The sequence below is a fragment of the Centroberyx gerrardi genome, chromosome 1 (genome assembly GCF_048128805.1).
Source record: "Centroberyx gerrardi isolate f3 chromosome 1, fCenGer3.hap1.cur.20231027, whole genome shotgun sequence".
In the NCBI taxonomy this organism is placed as follows: domain Eukaryota; kingdom Metazoa; phylum Chordata; class Actinopteri; order Beryciformes; family Berycidae; genus Centroberyx; species Centroberyx gerrardi.
In genome coordinates this window covers 13371098-13388885 of record NC_135997.1, presented here as the reverse complement: position 1 = coordinate 13388885, position 17788 = coordinate 13371098, and the positions used below count along the sequence as shown (strand labels likewise).

General features: G+C 40.0%; 1 protein-coding gene across 4 annotated transcripts; it reads left to right on the top strand.

The window, feature by feature from the left end:
* The first annotated feature begins 2662 nt into the window (after positions 1-2662).
* On the top strand, positions 2663-16739 carry slc39a13 (solute carrier family 39 member 13). 4 transcript variants are annotated; one of them, XM_078285047.1, is made up of 11 exons: positions 2719-2830; positions 3778-3837; positions 4758-5117; positions 6439-6546; positions 7398-7540; positions 10560-10682; positions 11723-11812; positions 13788-13838; positions 14024-14156; positions 14319-14418; positions 14552-16739. In XM_078285047.1, the coding sequence occupies exons 3-11, from the start codon at positions 4802-4804 to the stop codon at positions 14625-14627; spliced, it is 1140 nt and encodes a 379-aa protein (XP_078141173.1). In that variant the 5' UTR covers positions 2719-2830; positions 3778-3837; positions 4758-4801; the 3' UTR covers positions 14628-16739. The 4 variants fall into 4 exon arrangements, with proteins under 4 accessions (XP_071773291.1, XP_078141174.1, XP_078141173.1 ...); XM_071917190.2 differs by lacking the exon at positions 3778-3837 and having other exon boundaries at positions 2663-2830; XM_078285048.1 differs by lacking the exon at positions 3778-3837 and having other exon boundaries at positions 2676-2805.
* The last annotated feature ends 1049 nt before the right edge of the window (positions 16740-17788 follow it).

Here is a 17788-nt window from a genome sequence, read left to right as displayed (position 1 = left end):
CTATGCTTCCTGGCTGATAGTCACCAGAAGTTTCAGTGGCCATCATGTGTTTCACAATGACATGGAGCGGCCTCTTGACATGCGTGCAAGGGGACATCCAGCCCTCTCACTTCTTATTCCTGATTCCTCATTTTCTCCGATACAACGCTGGACTCCACAAAATCAGCTATCAGACAAGGCTGTGGGTATTATTAGACAAGGGTGAATCACAAGGCACATGGAGACACACACACACACACACACACACACACACAGACACACACACACACACACACACACACAACCATCCACAGTGGAATTGTGTTTTTTTACATAATAAGTTAGAGGAAAAAAACTGCTTGACAAACAATAGCAGGCTCATTCTGTTCTCTCAACCTGTTTAATAACTTTGAAGTTGAATAATTAAATTTGTGAATGTCCTTATTCACACACACACACACACACACACACACACACACACTCACACACGCACGTAAGGCCTTAGAGCCCCTATCCCACCAAACAACCAAGTTCCTCTTTCTCTATGTATTGCTCAAGTCAGACAGGGATGACTCAGAGCGTGGATATTAATCATGTTTTTTTGTTATCTTCACATCTCACTCACCCAAACTTTGCCTGTCAGTGCCCCAGTTTGCCATATTATATTTAAAAGGTTGATGACTTCAAGACTTAAACCTTAAAATCAACGTCCTTAAATAACATTTCCACAGTGTGACTCCTATGTCATCCTTACCTCGACAGGAGTTAAAATCTTTGGGTGATTATTCTGTGTTTTCTTCCATGATGTATGGCAGCCATTTTATGCTATTCATTAATACTATAGACTATATCTGAAAATGTAGTTCTGGAACCCCTTGAAACTCCCTTTGAACATCTGCAGATTACATTTTCATTATTGTTGTTCCATTGAACCAAAATCACATACAAGTGGACCATGATAAGGTAGGGAACTCCAAGTCAGGGTGGATTGCTGTTATTTCACTACCTCAATGCTAGGCTACAAGGCTAAACAGATGAAAGTAGATAATGCAGAGGATAGAAAGCACTTGCTGTCATGAGATTTTCGGTGATATTTTCTGGGTTCATGTCAGGGCAAGAATCATACCATAACAATTTATGTGCATTTCTGTCACATGCACCACCTGGTGGCCGGGCAGTACAATCAGAGGACATACTGTGGGACTTTATGGCCTTTCAACTCTGTGAAATAAGTATATGCATATTGGGGTGCTCTAGAGTGGAGGAGGGGTTGGGGCTACTGACAACCTAGGGCCCTAAACTGAGGGAGGGCCCCTTAAGTGTCTGCACTAAAATGCCTTTTGTGGTCCTCAAGTGTATATTTATTAATATTGTATACTTTTATTTCACATTGCATTGGTTTTGAAACCGAGTTTGATTGAAATCTACAAAACTGCAAAAAAAATAAATAAAACTATCTCAAAAATATGACAGCAACTGTTGTGTTACCCGAGACAAACTGGAACAAGCTGGAATAAAATATTCCTAGATTTTTCCTGTGCAGACAAAAACAAAATTGTCCTACCCTATTAGCACAAAAAGGTAGTGCCCAAAACCCATAATTTCAATTAGGGATGTGTCCGATAATCGATCAGTACATGAATGTGTGTAGGTGTGTTTGAGTTGTGGATAGTTGTGGATTGATGGATAGACATAGATGTTTGTCATGGTTGAAATAATGGTGGTGTGTGGAGGGGGGCCCACAGTCACCTCCTGTGCGTAGGACCCATAATTCCTAGCTACGCCCTTGTGTGCACCGCAGCTCTTCCTGAGACATGTCACTCCCAGATATCTTCCTTGGCCAGGATGATTTCCCTTTTGGCTGAGTATTAGATGTTTGGATACCTGCATGGCAGACAAGGGAACAAAAATCCTTTCTGAAACAGCGGCTTCTGTTTCAAGTTTGTGAATATACCTCAATTGCTCCATCGCACCATTTCTATCATATCCTGAATCCTGGGTTCAAATCTGGACTGGGACACTAGCTGTTATATGTGTTTGTACAAAACGTAGAGCGAAAGTAGAATCCACCTACTGAAAGCTTCCCATGATGTATAAATGTATGAACACCTATATGTGACGTGTTTTCAGCTCAGTGCTCCTCATGACGTGTCTGATGAAGAACACTGAAAGCTGCTCCCAAGGTGTAAAAATTCATTAACACCCATGTTTGACACCTATGAGAGGATGGAGGAAAAAAAAGCTGGAAACATCACAAATCGATATGCTCTAATGCAAAGGACTTTATATACGTATGTACCTGTGTGTGTGTGTGTGTGTGTGTGTGTAGGAAGGATATCCAAAGCCAAATTCCAATTAGATGTAGGCTTCAAGTATGTAAATAAACACAAATGTGCAACTGATGTATAAGGATGACTGTTTTGATTTGACTCTCCTCACTTGTTATCACCCCTCCCACTGTATATAGTTATTCAATTCTATACTAAATTATGACTAACATCAAAACTCCTCTCAGACTGGTCTCCTTTGGATGCAATCTTAGCTAATAAGCAGTATCAGTAAGGGACCTTGATGTGAAAAAGTTTAGGAGCCCCTGAGCTAAAAACACTTCCTGAAATCACGGACTGGGCGGGATCTCCATCCTGACTGTCGTCTCCTGCTTTTTTCCTGCAGGATCGTGATACGTGGCTGTTTGGGAAAACCGTGTCACGGCCAGTTTCCTCTGCACGGCCGCGAGCGGACCAGTGTCTTCAGCTGGGAGCCTGGAGAAACTCAACGGCGCAAGCCTGCCTTCACCAAGCTGGCCTGGATGGCAGGGACACACTGGTGCGAAGACTCCCGAAATCACAAGGTTTTAAAAAATTAATCACATGCATAATATCGTGTGATGTTGGCAAGATAGCAAGATTTTCCACGCCGCGGCACTAACTTCAACGGATGCTAGTGCGTAACGTTAAGTTTTGCTGTGATTGCTTTCGTGGTAGCTAATCTTAGCAAGCTTAGATGAGGTTAGCCAAAAGTGAGTGGCTCTGATGTTAGCCAGCTAACGTTAGCTAGCTAACTTTTACTTATGCATGTCTGAGCTTGCACAGTGTGTCAAAACCACGCTTTACCGTGTTAACTGCCACACGTTTGCTGATATGTCAGTTTAACATTAGCACAGCAACGTTTTGATTTTATGTTTTCATCGCATCTCAACTGTTAGGACTTATTTCATATCGTCTCTGCCCTTGCTATATCCCAGCCAGGGTAACGGTGACTTGTTTGAGTGTTATGTGGTTTAGTTCAAGCATGCAGAAAGACCAGTAGTTACATTTTGGTGCAGCTTTTCTGCAAAAAGATGAAGGTAGACTGTTGCATTTTGAACGGGCTAACGCTAACTTGTATACTAGTGCTGAAAGTACACGGCATGTCCAGTGTCCATGGGCAACTGCCTAATGATAGGAAAAATGGTAACAAGCATGTCATCCCTAAAGTATGTGATGTCTTTCCCTGACACATGCACTAACGTTACTTGAACACGTGTCAGCAGCACTGCAGGTCACAATACTCAAAAATGCCATTTGGATCAGTTTCTGATTTTAGGTTACTGTAGGTTAGTTTTTAGGTTACGCCCACTCCCATAACTCGGCCCTGGTGTTACACTGTCTTGTCAGTGATTTATATTTCAGTTAGATATAAATGAAGTTGTAATCGAAATTAAAGTGGTAATCATGGAGGTCATATTTTTTTTATTGTGGCGACGTCTTGGGTCATAACATAAGTGGTCATGTGGTGTTTTTGCACTGCATTTCCCAGAGATCCTCCACCAGTGGTGTCTTTTCCCCTGGATTTTCTGTTGATGAAGTTTGACTTTCTGTTAAGTAATGTACCAGTTGTTTCTTTTTCTGTTCCGCCATGGTGGTTATGCTTGTTATGCTAACTACTAAGTTCTTCTATTTATTTCAAACAAACTGCTTTTACTGTTGGAAACGCAAAATGCATCAGTTAATGTTACAGTGAGGGAGACAATGGTGGCCATGTTGGTAAATCTAAATAATAAAACAATATGAACTCAAAGATGACTGTTAGTGAAGAGAAGACCCTCCTACTTTTACCTACCTACCATACCACCTTTTGAAACACGAGTATAAATGAGGTAACTCTGATGCTACTTCGCTATAAAGACCAAGGTGCTGAGAAAGGTACATCAAAGTAAGCAAAAAAGTGAAACTCCTTGCACACTTGGGTGAAGAATAAAAAGATATTTGTTTTAATTAAAACCAGTGCGTTCCGTCGTATGCCTTCGTCAAAGTTGAATTGGATTACACACATTTCAAAAGAATCCTGGGCTGATCACTTACTTTATTTTTTAAATTTACATGATCTACAATTACATTTACCAAGAGGTGTCAGTCCACTGACCCCAGTGTTGACTCAAGCACGATTCTCTATATCACCCCAACCTGATCATGGTCCGTATCAGTGGGGTTAGAGCCAGAGCATGGATGTATTGATCCAGAGCGGTGTTGGTTGCATTTTCAGTAATTTAAATGTGTTTGATAGTTGCCCTTTTTATTGCCTAAACTGTAATGCTTAAATTACGAACAAAACTGAAGTAGGAAGCAAAACGGCTCCTGTAAAGTGAATTTAATCCTATTCATTTGCATGAGATGTGCATGGCAATAATAACGTGGCAACAATATTTTAATACCTTTTTATATTATGTCTCTGTACTCATACATTGTTAGAAAGATTCAGGTGAAGTCTCACTGACTGAAAGTTCACTCCTCATACAGCATTGTCCTTGTTGGCTGCGAGTGCTTTTTGGACCTTGGGACGGATGAAGCGAGGAGGCTGTGGGAGGCCCGGCTGGGCTCTAGCTGCTCTGTTCATCAGTGTTACCCTGCTGGTGGTCACCTCCAGCAGCCAAAAGATGACACAAACAGCTATGGCTCATGCTACAGCCACCGCTGCAGGACCAGGCCTCGGCCTGACACATGACCTCCTAGGCTTCCAGGCAGCAGCGGACTTCTTTTCCAGTGAACGTGCTCACGTCTGGCTGTTCTCCCTGGTGGGGTCTGTTGCAGTAGGCCTCAGTGGGATTTTCCCTCTGCTTGTCATCCCCATCGAAGCTGGAGCAGCCCTCAAAACAGAAGGTAAGAGATGGAAATATATAGCCTAAGGCAGCGATGACATTGGAGACTTTGAAAGCAGGCCACCTAGCAATCGATGCAAGGCTACCACAGAAAACCCAGTCAAAGATGATGAGAAGCTGGCTCTTTTTCCACAAGACCTTTGTCTTTTTCCTCTACACAGTGGGGAAAGCAGCAGCAGCATGTTGATAAAGTGAATAGTGAGACCTTCAATCCCCTGTGACAACATGTGAAAAGGGAATTTCCCATTGCAGATCAGAAGTAGAGACAAGAGTAGCAATTTGAGTGAAATTAGTCTGTATCCTAAACCTACAATAAACTTTGAGTTTTAGTTTAATGAGCACTTCATTAGTGACCAACAAAATGGCCAGAATGGCCGGCACCTATACTCTATCATACTTTAATGGTTCCATGCAGTAGCAGTTTATTTTGGTTGATTTTTTTCCCCCTTCCACTTATGCTTGAACAGCTGTGTTTATGGGGCGGAGAGAGATGAGCCTTCATTGGCAGAACCATTTAGGGAAACATTGACTAAGTGTTCGCCACAGCCTCATCTACATAACTCCCTTAAATAACCCTGATATGGAACACCTTAACCTTAATTTGATTCTGTTAAAGCCCGTGGAAAGAAGAGTATGCATTTCTCACAGTGACAATTTATGCTGTTTTTATCAGCTAAACAAGACATGGCCTTTTATATCTATTATTTATATTTTGACTAAAGCTAGGATTTATTTTGCATACCAAATGTAGACCATTGGGACTTCTGCTTTCCTCTTGGTGGTGAAACATTATAGCTAGTCAGGTCAAAAGCCTCTGGTTTCTTGAGTGGCCCCACCCATTGGAACACAGCATTCCAGTTTGTATTTCAGGCCGTGGGTTTTCAAGGGCCGTCCTGACATGAGGTTAGTCGTTACCAAGGGAAGTCATAAAAAAGAATTACTGAGTTTCTGTGGCGCACTTGTATAATAATCACTGTGTGTATTAGTAGGCTGAGTCAGAGGTAATGATGTGGTTTTGTGTGTCTTCATTCATGTATTATGTGATTATTTTGTCTGTCATGAATAGAGAAATTAGGCTAATTTGTATGCCAGCATGTTTTAGTAGAAAAAGTGCAATTTTAAAAAGAGGAGAGTACTATTAACTGTAAGTTATGATTTTTTTAATGTTATCTCAAGTCAAAATGAATGCTTCAATGCTGTAATGCTTGATTCATTTTTCTCCTCACATCACATGAAACGAGTGTACAGCTGCAGAGTCTTTCATAAGGAGGAATGGTACTATAATTGTGACCTTTTTTGCTTCACTTTTTACGTTTCCTCAGCTGGATGCCAGAAGCTGAAGCAGCTTTTGAGCTTTGCTATTGGTGGTCTCCTAGGCGATGTGTTCCTTCACCTCCTTCCTGAGGCATGGGCCCTCTCTGGCTGCTCAGGTGGGTCACCTCTCCACCAATACCATCGCTACCTTTTGAATTTCAAGTATTTTTTATTATTTCTTTGGCCCCTTCTGCCACCTCAAACATACATTAGGATCGGATGTTCTGAGCAAAAAGGCTAAATCTGATTAATACTTTGTGGGGAGAGTATACCAAGGAATGAAAATGGGAACTTGCCCCATCCATCCATCCATCCATCCATCCATCCATCCATCCATCCATCCCTCATCTCCTGTAATGACTCCTGACTTCTCCATTGCCTTGCCCCGCCAGTAATCTGCCCAAGACATTCTCACATGCACCACAGACCAGAGTAATGTCAATATCATTTAAAGCTTGCATTTCAGTTTGTCAGAATTTGACAAGTGTGACCACTAGGCCTCTTTTTCCAAGGACTGGTGCTTTTTCAGTTGTTTTAAATAGTGAGAGAGTGCATCCAGCCCTGTATTTTTTGGTTAACACACCAATCACAGCTTAGATAGAATATGGAAATAGGATATTATCATGTTCCCAGGTTTTTTTTACATCAGGACCAACACCTCCATTAACCTTATCTAGGGACAGTATTTGTTCAAATATATCATTTTTTAAAGATATTGATTTTGCAATATTTGAAAATTTTACCCAATTTTCACACAGGGATTATTTTCATCTCATTACTTCTTCTTTTTCTCTGAGCTGGTGTGAAGAAAGGGGCTTATGCAATGATTCTTCATGGCTACGTAATATTCCACACAGCAGGGTGCTAGAAACGGTGTCGTTAATTGCACTACCACTCACACAGTCAGTGCTGTTGCAACGTTTTTACCCGCTCTCTCTTATACACAATCTCTCTGCTACCCCTCTAGCTGGTAGGCAAAACCACTACACGACCCAGGGCCTGTGGGTCATCATTGGTCTACTGTCTTTCTTGCTGCTGGAGAAGATGTTCCCAGACCAGGGCAGCCATGAGGACCCTGCGCCATCTCAAGGCCCGTATCTCAACTCCACTGTAAGTTTCTCAGCTGACATTATGCCTCTTTTGGACATTTTGGAATTATGCTCCATGTCCTCTCACTGTCCATAGGAGTCTATCATATCCTGTTCAGGGTCCCAGGGTGACCTGGTGCTGAGAAGGTCACAGGATCAATCCCAGAGAAAGCTAGAGTGACCATGACAACAAGCAAATGCTTCGTCCATAGAAAGCAGGAGTCTCCAATGTTCTCGCTGCCATTTGGAGCCGCCAACATGCTAAATTGCTTAGTGCAGCTTTATATCAACAAAAAATCAGCAAGGAATTTGCATCCCCAATATCTTACTCCAACCGCCCCAACCTTACAGATAATATAGCAGTAAAGACAGAATTGGAATAACTGGGAAAGGAGAAATTAAATTAAAACTACCAAAATATAAGTCTCAGTAACACGCACTATAAAAAGTTGAGGTAATTTTTAGCCGCAAAGGAAATTATGTCAATATGAAACAAGGGGTTGAATACTACTTCTCTAAATCAGATCTTTCTGTTTATTGAAATGTGTGTATATATATATATATATATATATATATATATATATATATATGTATTTTTTTTTTTAATTTATTTATTTATTTATTTTTTTTTCTTCTAGAATTTCGTTTTGCATTCATCTTAAAAAAATGGCAAATGTATTGGGAAATCCTTTTGTCGCATTTTCTAATCAATAACCCATTCACTGATTGACTGACTCTATTTCTGCCTGCCTAAACAAATATTATTAAGGATATAAATATGGATTTAGCACTGTTTCTGTACAATAGCTGTCTGCCTCACACACACGCACACATATACATACACACACACACACACACACACACACACAAGGACATGTCAATACATGCCTTCACATACTTTTGTTTTCGTCGGTATGTTTAGTGCAGACTTATGTCTGCAGTAAACTTGCTTGTTGTGCATATTTCTCTGACTGGTATCAGTAGTGACTATTTTTTCCATGTGTTGGGGCAGCCGGAGCATCAAGTGGCTGACTGTACAGCCGGCCCGTCTGTGACTGTACACTCTTCAAACAGGAGTACAAACAAGAGTTTAAGATCCCTTTAGTCTAAAATAACTTTGTAATGGATATTAATCAAATTACAAATTCAAACCCAAACCATCTCAGATATTACTACTCTACTATTTAATGGGTTGAAACAGTTGTTCATAATAATTGATTGTGTGTTAACTTGTATTAATAATAAAGAGATGCTTGTCCCAGTAACTGGCAGCCTTTTGGTGGAAATTAAATTCCTCTTTAGTTTGTCGTTTAAAAATTATACTTGCATCCGGTGTGATTTTATACAATGTGACTTATCCAGATCTGCAAGCTAGCTTCACAAGCAAAACTTTTTAACACAACACTTCTTTGTAGACGATAAAGTGCTGGTTATCCTTTTATAGACCTTCATTTCATCCTCCCTCCTGTCTTTGTTGTGCCAATGAGGAGGAAAATTGGCATCCACGGCTGGACTCATCCAGTGTCGTGTCTATTTATAGAGCTGGGGTGAAGCAGCTGCTTTAGCCACATCAGAGTGTCCACCAGAGAACACTCAGCTCATAGACACAGGGAACAATAGACACGGATAGAGACATAGTGTGTGTGTGTGTGTGTGTGTGTGTGTGTGTGTGTGTGCGTGCGTGTCTGTGTGTGTGCAACAGACCAGGAGCTACCTATTATTTTCCTTTAAAATACGTTCATCTTATGGAAAGATTCAGTTGTAAAAAAAATTACCTTAGTCTTTACACTTGCATTAGTTAAATGTTTTAAATGTACCACATGCATTGTACTTGTAAGTGTGGAGACCTAGTTGATGTAAAGGACTGAGAGTTTTGATGCAATCTGTAGTGCACAAATCTTTAAAATTTTATCACTTGTTTATTTTAGGCCGTAATTTGACTTCCAAATTAGTTAATGATCATAACTCACTAGGCGTCATGCTGTCAGTGTAGCTCCAGGCTGCTTTACAGCAGAAGGAGATTGATAGTTCTGACAATTCATCCCACTTTATTACTTCCTCATATTTCAATCACACAAATGGAACAAACATTTCCTGACCACATCCAGAAGACAGTAGGCTATTTCCCTCCCACTTAATTTGACTATTAGTCTAAATGGCAACGTAAGTGGTTTCTGAATGAGGGAACAGGGAAGTTGGCTCTTCTCGGAAAAGGAGACTGGCCTGGGGTGAATAGGTCTTATTATTTTATATTCAAAACATGCAAAACTTGTAGAGCACTAGTGCTGGAATTTAAGGCTCATATCCTGTGTCTGGAAAATAAAGTGAAAATACACATGACTGCATGCTATTCCATTATAAGGAAGTTATCAAAATAGTCTGGAACTTTTCTACAGTATTTAGGCCATCATGCAACATGCAGTTCAGGCAATGTAATAATAAGGGGAAAATATATAAATGTAGATATTGTTGTTATTTTATGTTATATGGAAAAAAACAAGAAGTATATATATCATTTACTTTGTTAGTGTATACACTAATGTGACACGTGTTTCAGAGATGATTTTGTAAACATTACAGGAGTTGGCATTAGAATGACGGCATATCAGTATATTGACCTGATCTGGATTTAGCTCTCTTTCTTGGATCTGTGTTTCCAGCAGAGGAGATCAGACCAGAGTCAGCACCACACATTTTGTTCAATAAGTTTCAATAAGTAAAATGTTCCCAAACCTGACTTTATTTTTTTCCAAGTTTTTTTTTTTTTTTTTTCCACAATTTTTCTGCTGCCAGAAAATAGAGCACTGTATCTGGCAGAGAAGTGGGAGAACAAGAGTGCATTGGTACATAGTGAGAACAATAAAATGTGTGTTCATCACATAAGGATTATTTGAAAATGGAAATTGTATTTGGTTGCTACAATTGCAGGTCAAAACGATGTGACATACAGTATTTGTTACTGACTGGCGCAGATGGGGACTGTATCATGTGTGGGGACAACATGTTTATTGTTGCCTTGGTTTTCTTTCATTTTCTCATAGACATCGTCTAGTTCAGTTTTCAGTGGAAAGCCAGTGGCATCACTCAAGAATGGGCACCACACCGAGTCGTGGAACTCCTCCAAGCCACCGATCAGCCTGCAGGAAGGATCGGAGACAATCAAGGTGTGTTGGCAAACAAAACTTAACAAAAAGGAAACAAATGAAAAAGGAGGAGCACATAAATGCTTGATATGGGTTGCTAATGTAACAGATACTTCTGCTGCGACCTATTTGGCTCTATGAAACCAACTACAAAAGCCTAATACAGCTTATTGGTTACTTCAAACAATGCACCCTGCTCCCCACAGCTAGGACACATTTTCCAGTGAAGACATGCATACTGGGTTCATCATAGTTAACATTAATGCATCTTTGATATCAATAGATATAAAAAATGAAAAACAGCCAGTCAGGAGAGACGAAAGGTCATTCATGAGAAAATGAAATTCTCAAGTCCAATGAGCTGATCACACATTGCAATGTGGTTTCAGAATCAATAGATTTAGACAATCAAAAAACATCCAATCAAGAAAGGGGGAGGAGCTTAAATTACATCACCAATCAATAGGACACTCAAACCCGAGTCCGACGAGCCTCTTGTCATTGCAACAATAGAAAATCAATAGGAAGCTCTCCTGAGTCTGACGAACCTGTGACTGCAACTTTGGGATCAACAGATGTAAACAATGAAACGTCTCAGTGCGACTTGGGGATCAATAGATATAGATGATCAAAATCAAGTCAATCAGGAGAGGGGGAGTGGCTTAAGTCACACCACCAATTAAAATTAAACTCTCTCCCGAGTCTAATGAACCATCACTCAGGTCAATGTGACTTTGGGATCAATAGATGCAGATAATGAAAAACAGCAGAAATGTTTTTTTATTTTTTTATTTCTGGGACGTGGATTTGTGAAGATTAGGGCTTGTCTATGATCCATTACTCAATATGCAACATGTCACACATGGCGTTGGGACCTATTAAAGCCTCCATCTTTGATATAGGAGCTGAAACTGCTGTGTCATTTCAACTCATCGGATTCCACCAGGATTGTTTCTTCAAAGCGAATGCTGTGACTCCTCTGATAAATCATTAAATTCCTGTTAACCGTAGTTGTTTTGAGGGTAAAGAGTAAGAACTGCATTATGTTTCATGTATTATAGACAAGTGGATACCTAAACCTGCTGGCCAACTGCATTGACAACTTCACCCATGGATTGGCTGTAGCAGGGAGTTTCCTGGTCAGCAAAAAGGTGAGTGAGTGAGTTGTGATATAAACCTCCAGGCCAAGAATAAAAATCTACTTTCTTGGATTCCTCATTCCTCTCTGTCATTCAATAATGGTTTGGAGAATAAAGATTTGTTGCCCCAAAGTATGTTGGCACCAACATTATTTCTCCTACTGTGTTAGACCAATATCCTTGTAGTGCGTAGTTCAGATGCTTTTTCTCTAACAGTCCAGAATTTATTTGAACAAACTACATTTTGGATATATTCTCATATCACAGTTTTAATTGCATTGGGTTTTTGGAGTTCTGAAGGTCTATCACAACTCAAAATATAGGTCTGTTTTAATTCAGTGTATAAACATTACAAATGTAAAGCCTCAAAATACATGTCTAGCTGTCTCATACTGTCAGTTCCAACAATAGATTTCAGAGTGAAAAAATGCCCCTAATCCAATAAATTGCATTGTAAACAAAACCAGCCGTGGGGTAACATTATTTTAAATAGGGGTGGCAAGAGTGCTTCTACTTAATTCCAGTTCAAAGTGAGTTGCTTGCACTTGTACCATTTTGCATCCTGAATCAAAAGATAATCAAATGTTTACTAGGAGAGCTGCATAGTGGCCACAGAGGAGCGCTATAATATTAAATGAAAGCAAAGGATGAAAATGTGACAACTTGGGAATTTGCTCACATTATACCTCCCTTGTATTTGGCACAGTGTGCAGACCTCTTGGCAGAGTAGTAGATCTGCTGTATCAGCATTCCTGCAGCCGTAAATAGGCACAACTCACCGGTCATTTCATAGCATGATACTGTAACATTGGCGCAAACCTTTTTAGGGTAAAACATATTATTAATGTGTTCTTATATTACAAACTTGTTCAAAGAGGTAAACTTGGAATTGCAGTTACGTGGAATTGTCGCTTCAGTAAGTTACAATTGTAGCGGTGGGAAGGAGCGAGTCCAGCTGGAGAGGCATAAGGCTAACAGCGTGAACTATGGATCAGTGTGCCAGAGAGGAAGTTGACTAGATGTCTCAAACATACACATACACGACTCCCACTTGGTATTTTCTGTTTACACTCATGCTTATGTATCACACTGTGATGTTGCCACAACTAAATGCACAGAGCAAATGCTGTATCAACGCGATGTAGACGAGACATCACATTTAAGTTGTGGTTTACTGGTAAGAGAGCCGTACTGGCTGGCTCTCTTACAGGTGGGCTGGAGCATGTGATGTGCTACATTAATAGCTTTTACTACACAGCTTTGTTGAACACTTAATTCTGATTTGCCAATGAAAATATCCTGAGGTCTGTTATTCCTGAATAACAGTTTCACATCTAATCATATCACCCCGCAGTCAAGAAGCCCGGCTGATTTGATAGATTTCTAATCAAATTAGCTTGCGACACCTTGTGCCAAAAAGACATTACTCCTTGATTATTGCAGACAGTCCTGCTGCACTGTTTTTTGGAAGCTTGTTAATTACTTGGCTTGTAATAAAATCATTTCAAATTATTATTTAATGTCAAATGATTAATGTCTTCGGTACATAGCTGTGTAATAAGTGGGATAATGCTGGTCATTATTGCGAAACATTACTGGAGTGAGTGAATCTACGTTGACTTTAAAAACTCCACCTGTTACTGCTACTTCACCTGGTAGGTGAATGTAGCGTGCACCAACCTAGAGTTGACTCATGCCTGTGTGACTTCTACCGTAATTCCTGGTGTACGAGTGCACACTGCATTTCCCTTATGCAGGCCTCTTAAGGCTCTGCGCGGCCTAAAGAGTGCATACCGTAATTCCCCTGAGCACTGTGCATTTCAAAAAGCGTTGGGCACAAAAGAACCAACAAACACACAGAGTCCAGCTCTTACTGAGGTGCTCCTGAGCGCCTGATAATGACTGGCTTGCTGTGCATTATCCCTTACGTATTACAGAGCACATTTCTTTACCAGATAAGACAATACTTATGAGACTGTTCTTGCAGGTTGGGTTCCTCACCACCTTTGCCATCCTGCTCCATGAGATCCCCCATGAGGTGAGATTAGGGAATTGTACTGTAAATGCCTATAATGATTCATAAACTATAGAATTTGCCATTTGAGGTTATTCGCTGAATTATTTCATTTTCACGAATTAAAGAACTTTGCTGGAACTGGCAAGAGCCCATTAGATTTTACCATCTTTGGTTATTATTACCATGATAAATGTTATTATCTGCAGGTGGGAGACTTTGCCATTCTGCTGCGGGCTGGGTTTGACCGCTGGAGCGCTGCACGTATGCAGCTGTACACAGCGCTGGTCGGGGTCCTGGGAGCTTGCTTTGCCCTGTGCATTCAGTCACCGAAAGGCACAGGTGAGATAGGACCCTCACACAACATAAATATATAGAACATGCTACCCCCAGATAGGTTTTTGTAGTCTTTGATGCATGCCACTATCAGTCACATTATTGTTAACTGTAGAGTATTTGACATTTACCATAATCAGTCACTGAAGTCTTTCCTATCCTGTCTAGAAAATGCAACTGCATGGATATTGCCTTTCACTTCTGGAGGCTTTCTGTACATTGCCTTGGTGAACGTGGTGCCTGACCTGCTAGAGGAGTCCAGTTTTAGGTATGTTGGATATTTTCCATGCTAATGTTCCAATCTATTCCTACACTGGTCCATAATTGAACCATGGTGCATATGTAAATGGCATGTTTCTGGGATTTCCCTAAGTCTGTTTCTACCTTTGTTTTTTTCCCAGGCACTCCCTACTGCAGATCCTGCTCATCTGCTGTGGCGTGGCTGTCATGGCTCTCTTGTCTGCCATTGTAGACTGACCATGGAGGAAACACCCTCTCGCCTTACGAAACGAAATACACTAAAACCCAGCACTGGAGAGAAATCCTGTACTCCACCAAATCATATCTTCTTGTACCTCCCGTTCCTGGAAACCTAAGCTTCAGCATGATATGAATTTACACCTCTTTGACACTACCATCGCCACCATCCTGACAACATTAAAAGAGAAAAGACTGGCACTTGAGTGGATGGCTGAAAGGAAGACCTACTTGATCTGCTGATAAGAAATGGGTGTGGACACTTAAAAAATGTGCCAGACTTAAAATAGCAAGGGAATCAAGAGTGCTTGTATGGATATTTGTTACCAAATTGTCTTACATTGTTGACCAGACAATCATGTTGTTTTGCACATACATATACACAAGTACACACGACGTACCTGCTCAACACAACAGGTATTATCAGTCCTCTACAGGCCCTTCTCCTTTAAAAAGTACTCAGCCTCTTTAAATTGTTTAAACATAGTATATATTGTTACTGTTGTGCATCTTCTGTCTCTGTTTTTGCTGCAACATATTTATTGAAAAAGAATCAGACAATATACATTGCAATACACAATGCAATATACATTTTTGTCAGTTATAATTTGCACCACTCCATTACCTTACCTTGTTATGAAACAAGTGCCAAGAAGTTGGAATAGTCTGTTACACGAGTGTCTGCTGTACACCAAAGCATGTTTTTCTTTTTGTTTCTGTTTGTATTGCCCATATACAGTACACTAATTGCAATAACCAGTACACCATTTGAACACAACTTGGGGTCATTATAATAAGCTCTGCATAAATAATAAATAAACAATAAAATGAATGAAAAAGATGGCTAATAACTGATAATATTCCATATTGAGTTATGCTTTGCTTCCAACAAACATTTTGTGACAGTGGGTGTCAAATTTTTCAAATAGTGGTTATCTTATTTTTGAAAAACTCTTTAATATATAATGTAAGTGCAATGTGTGGTTTGGATTTTATTTGATATCCTCCATTATGTATCTCTCCTGACAAATATCTTTATAGACATATGGTTATCTGTAAGTAGGCCCCAGTTTAACTGTGATACTTTCAAGTTGTATTGAGGAGAACACAGAATGTAAAGAAGTGTTTCCATGGAGCGACTTACTGTTTAGTTAGCATTTTGACTTTTTGTGGTCAAAAAAGTGTATTTTTCTATGTCCAATTGACTTTCAAGCAGTTCTGTTTATGCAGGTCTGTGTATAGAATGATGGTGATAAATAATAACAGCAACTCTTCTTAGAAAAGAAAACTGTTCAGGATGATGTATATGATTATGGTTGGCGCCTCACCTCTTAGTAAACTTTTGTGCCCCCCATAAAATTAAACCTACTTTTCATGTGAAAAAAAAAGGATTTGACATCCATTTATTTTCAACTTATATGGCATTTTGAAAAGAGTTAGTTGGTCCTATAGTCTTGAAAGTGCTTCCACAGATCGGGGGGGGGGGGGGATAATATGAGAGCAAAGGGATCAACGTACCCTGATATCGATCGATACACCTGTGGGTGAGGTGTTGAGGGACCACATTGTTGAATCGCCCCTGCTACACAAAAGCTGTGCACCGTGAGCATATTTTTTTGCAGCAAAGGTTCTGTGCCTAAAATGTCATATGGGAGTCAAGGGAGGGGGGTATTGATTGTGTGTTCACACTTGTCCAATTTCTACACAGTCTGTTTGGCAAGATTCTGTTGCCATAACGACTCCCCCGCGGGTTGCCTTCCTTAGTCATCAGCCTGTGAGCAGCCTATTGTCTGTGGGAGCCTTTCTCAGAGTCACAGTGCAGAATGACAACAACCCACTACGATGCAGGCTATAGAGGAAAACACTCAATTTTCAGCATAGCAACAGTACTAAAAAAAATACGAGTGACACGTTTAACAGATTTTGATACTATGGGCAGAGATATTTCCACAGTCCATAGAACAGGATGTTCCCATGAAGAGAGAAGGCTATTGATACTCACCTGAGTTCCTATATGACTCAACACTTTAACGGTCACCCCTGTAAAGAGCTAATACCAGCCCAAATACCAACATCCAACATTTTTTTTTTTTTCTTTTTCATTTTGATGTATAGAAGTCTACCGTATGGTTGAGATGTCTGTTTATGGTAAAACTTGCTTTAATTAAATACCATTTCTTTCAATGTTTTATGTGTACAATCTTTTCAAGACCTTATATATTATTTCATAACCTATACTTTACTGACATAATCATTATCTTCATCATTACCCTCCTATTTCCCTCAAACACCATCCCATCATGCTGACTTTGTCTGTCCTGGGTTCTGCCCTTTTTTGGGGAGCAACTAAGGTGGCAAGAATTTCTGACTATTTTCATACTTTTTGCAATATATTTATTTAAGGTATGTTCTACTGGAGAAACATCATGGTTTGTCCCTTGATTGCCAAATTCCAGTTTTATGCACTAATCTTTGAGGGGTGATTTTGGGGTTTCTCCCTGTCATGAAACTGTCTGGATTGTGCGGCCTGCTGCTCAATCAATCAAGTTCTCATATATTTTTTTCACTCTTTTAGTTTGAGTTTAGTCAGAGAGAGTAATTCCTTGAGTGTCTAAATTGAGATGTCTTGGTTGAGGGTTTGTCTGTGACTTGGAAGGTGAAATGTAACCTTTGCTGACAACGAGAATGTCCCCTGGATGTTGTAGCAAATGTTAGGCAAGATCAAGGTTCAATTAGTATGCATTTAGAAGTTACAATTTTACAGTGAATATTTTTGAGCGTACTCCACTGGCTTACTGTTCACACTATCCTGAAATTGTCTAACTGCTATACTGTGATTCAGTGGCTGTGCTAAAGCCCACATCACAGCATTAGGATTCCATGTACCAGGATTATAAAAGTCCCCAATATGACCCAAGTTTTAAAAGTCACAGACACATGAAAGCTATTAGTTATGTCAGTACGCCCTCTTTTTTTTTTTTTTTTTTTAATGTGTGTGTTTATTTTACGTGTGTGTTTATGTGTGCATGTGTGTGTGTGTGTATATATATATATATATATATATATATATCTGGTGGGTGGGGGGAGGGCACTGAATGGAAACCACACACTGCTGTTAGCATTTAGGCATTTTGACATCTCTGTATACCCCCAGATCAGAC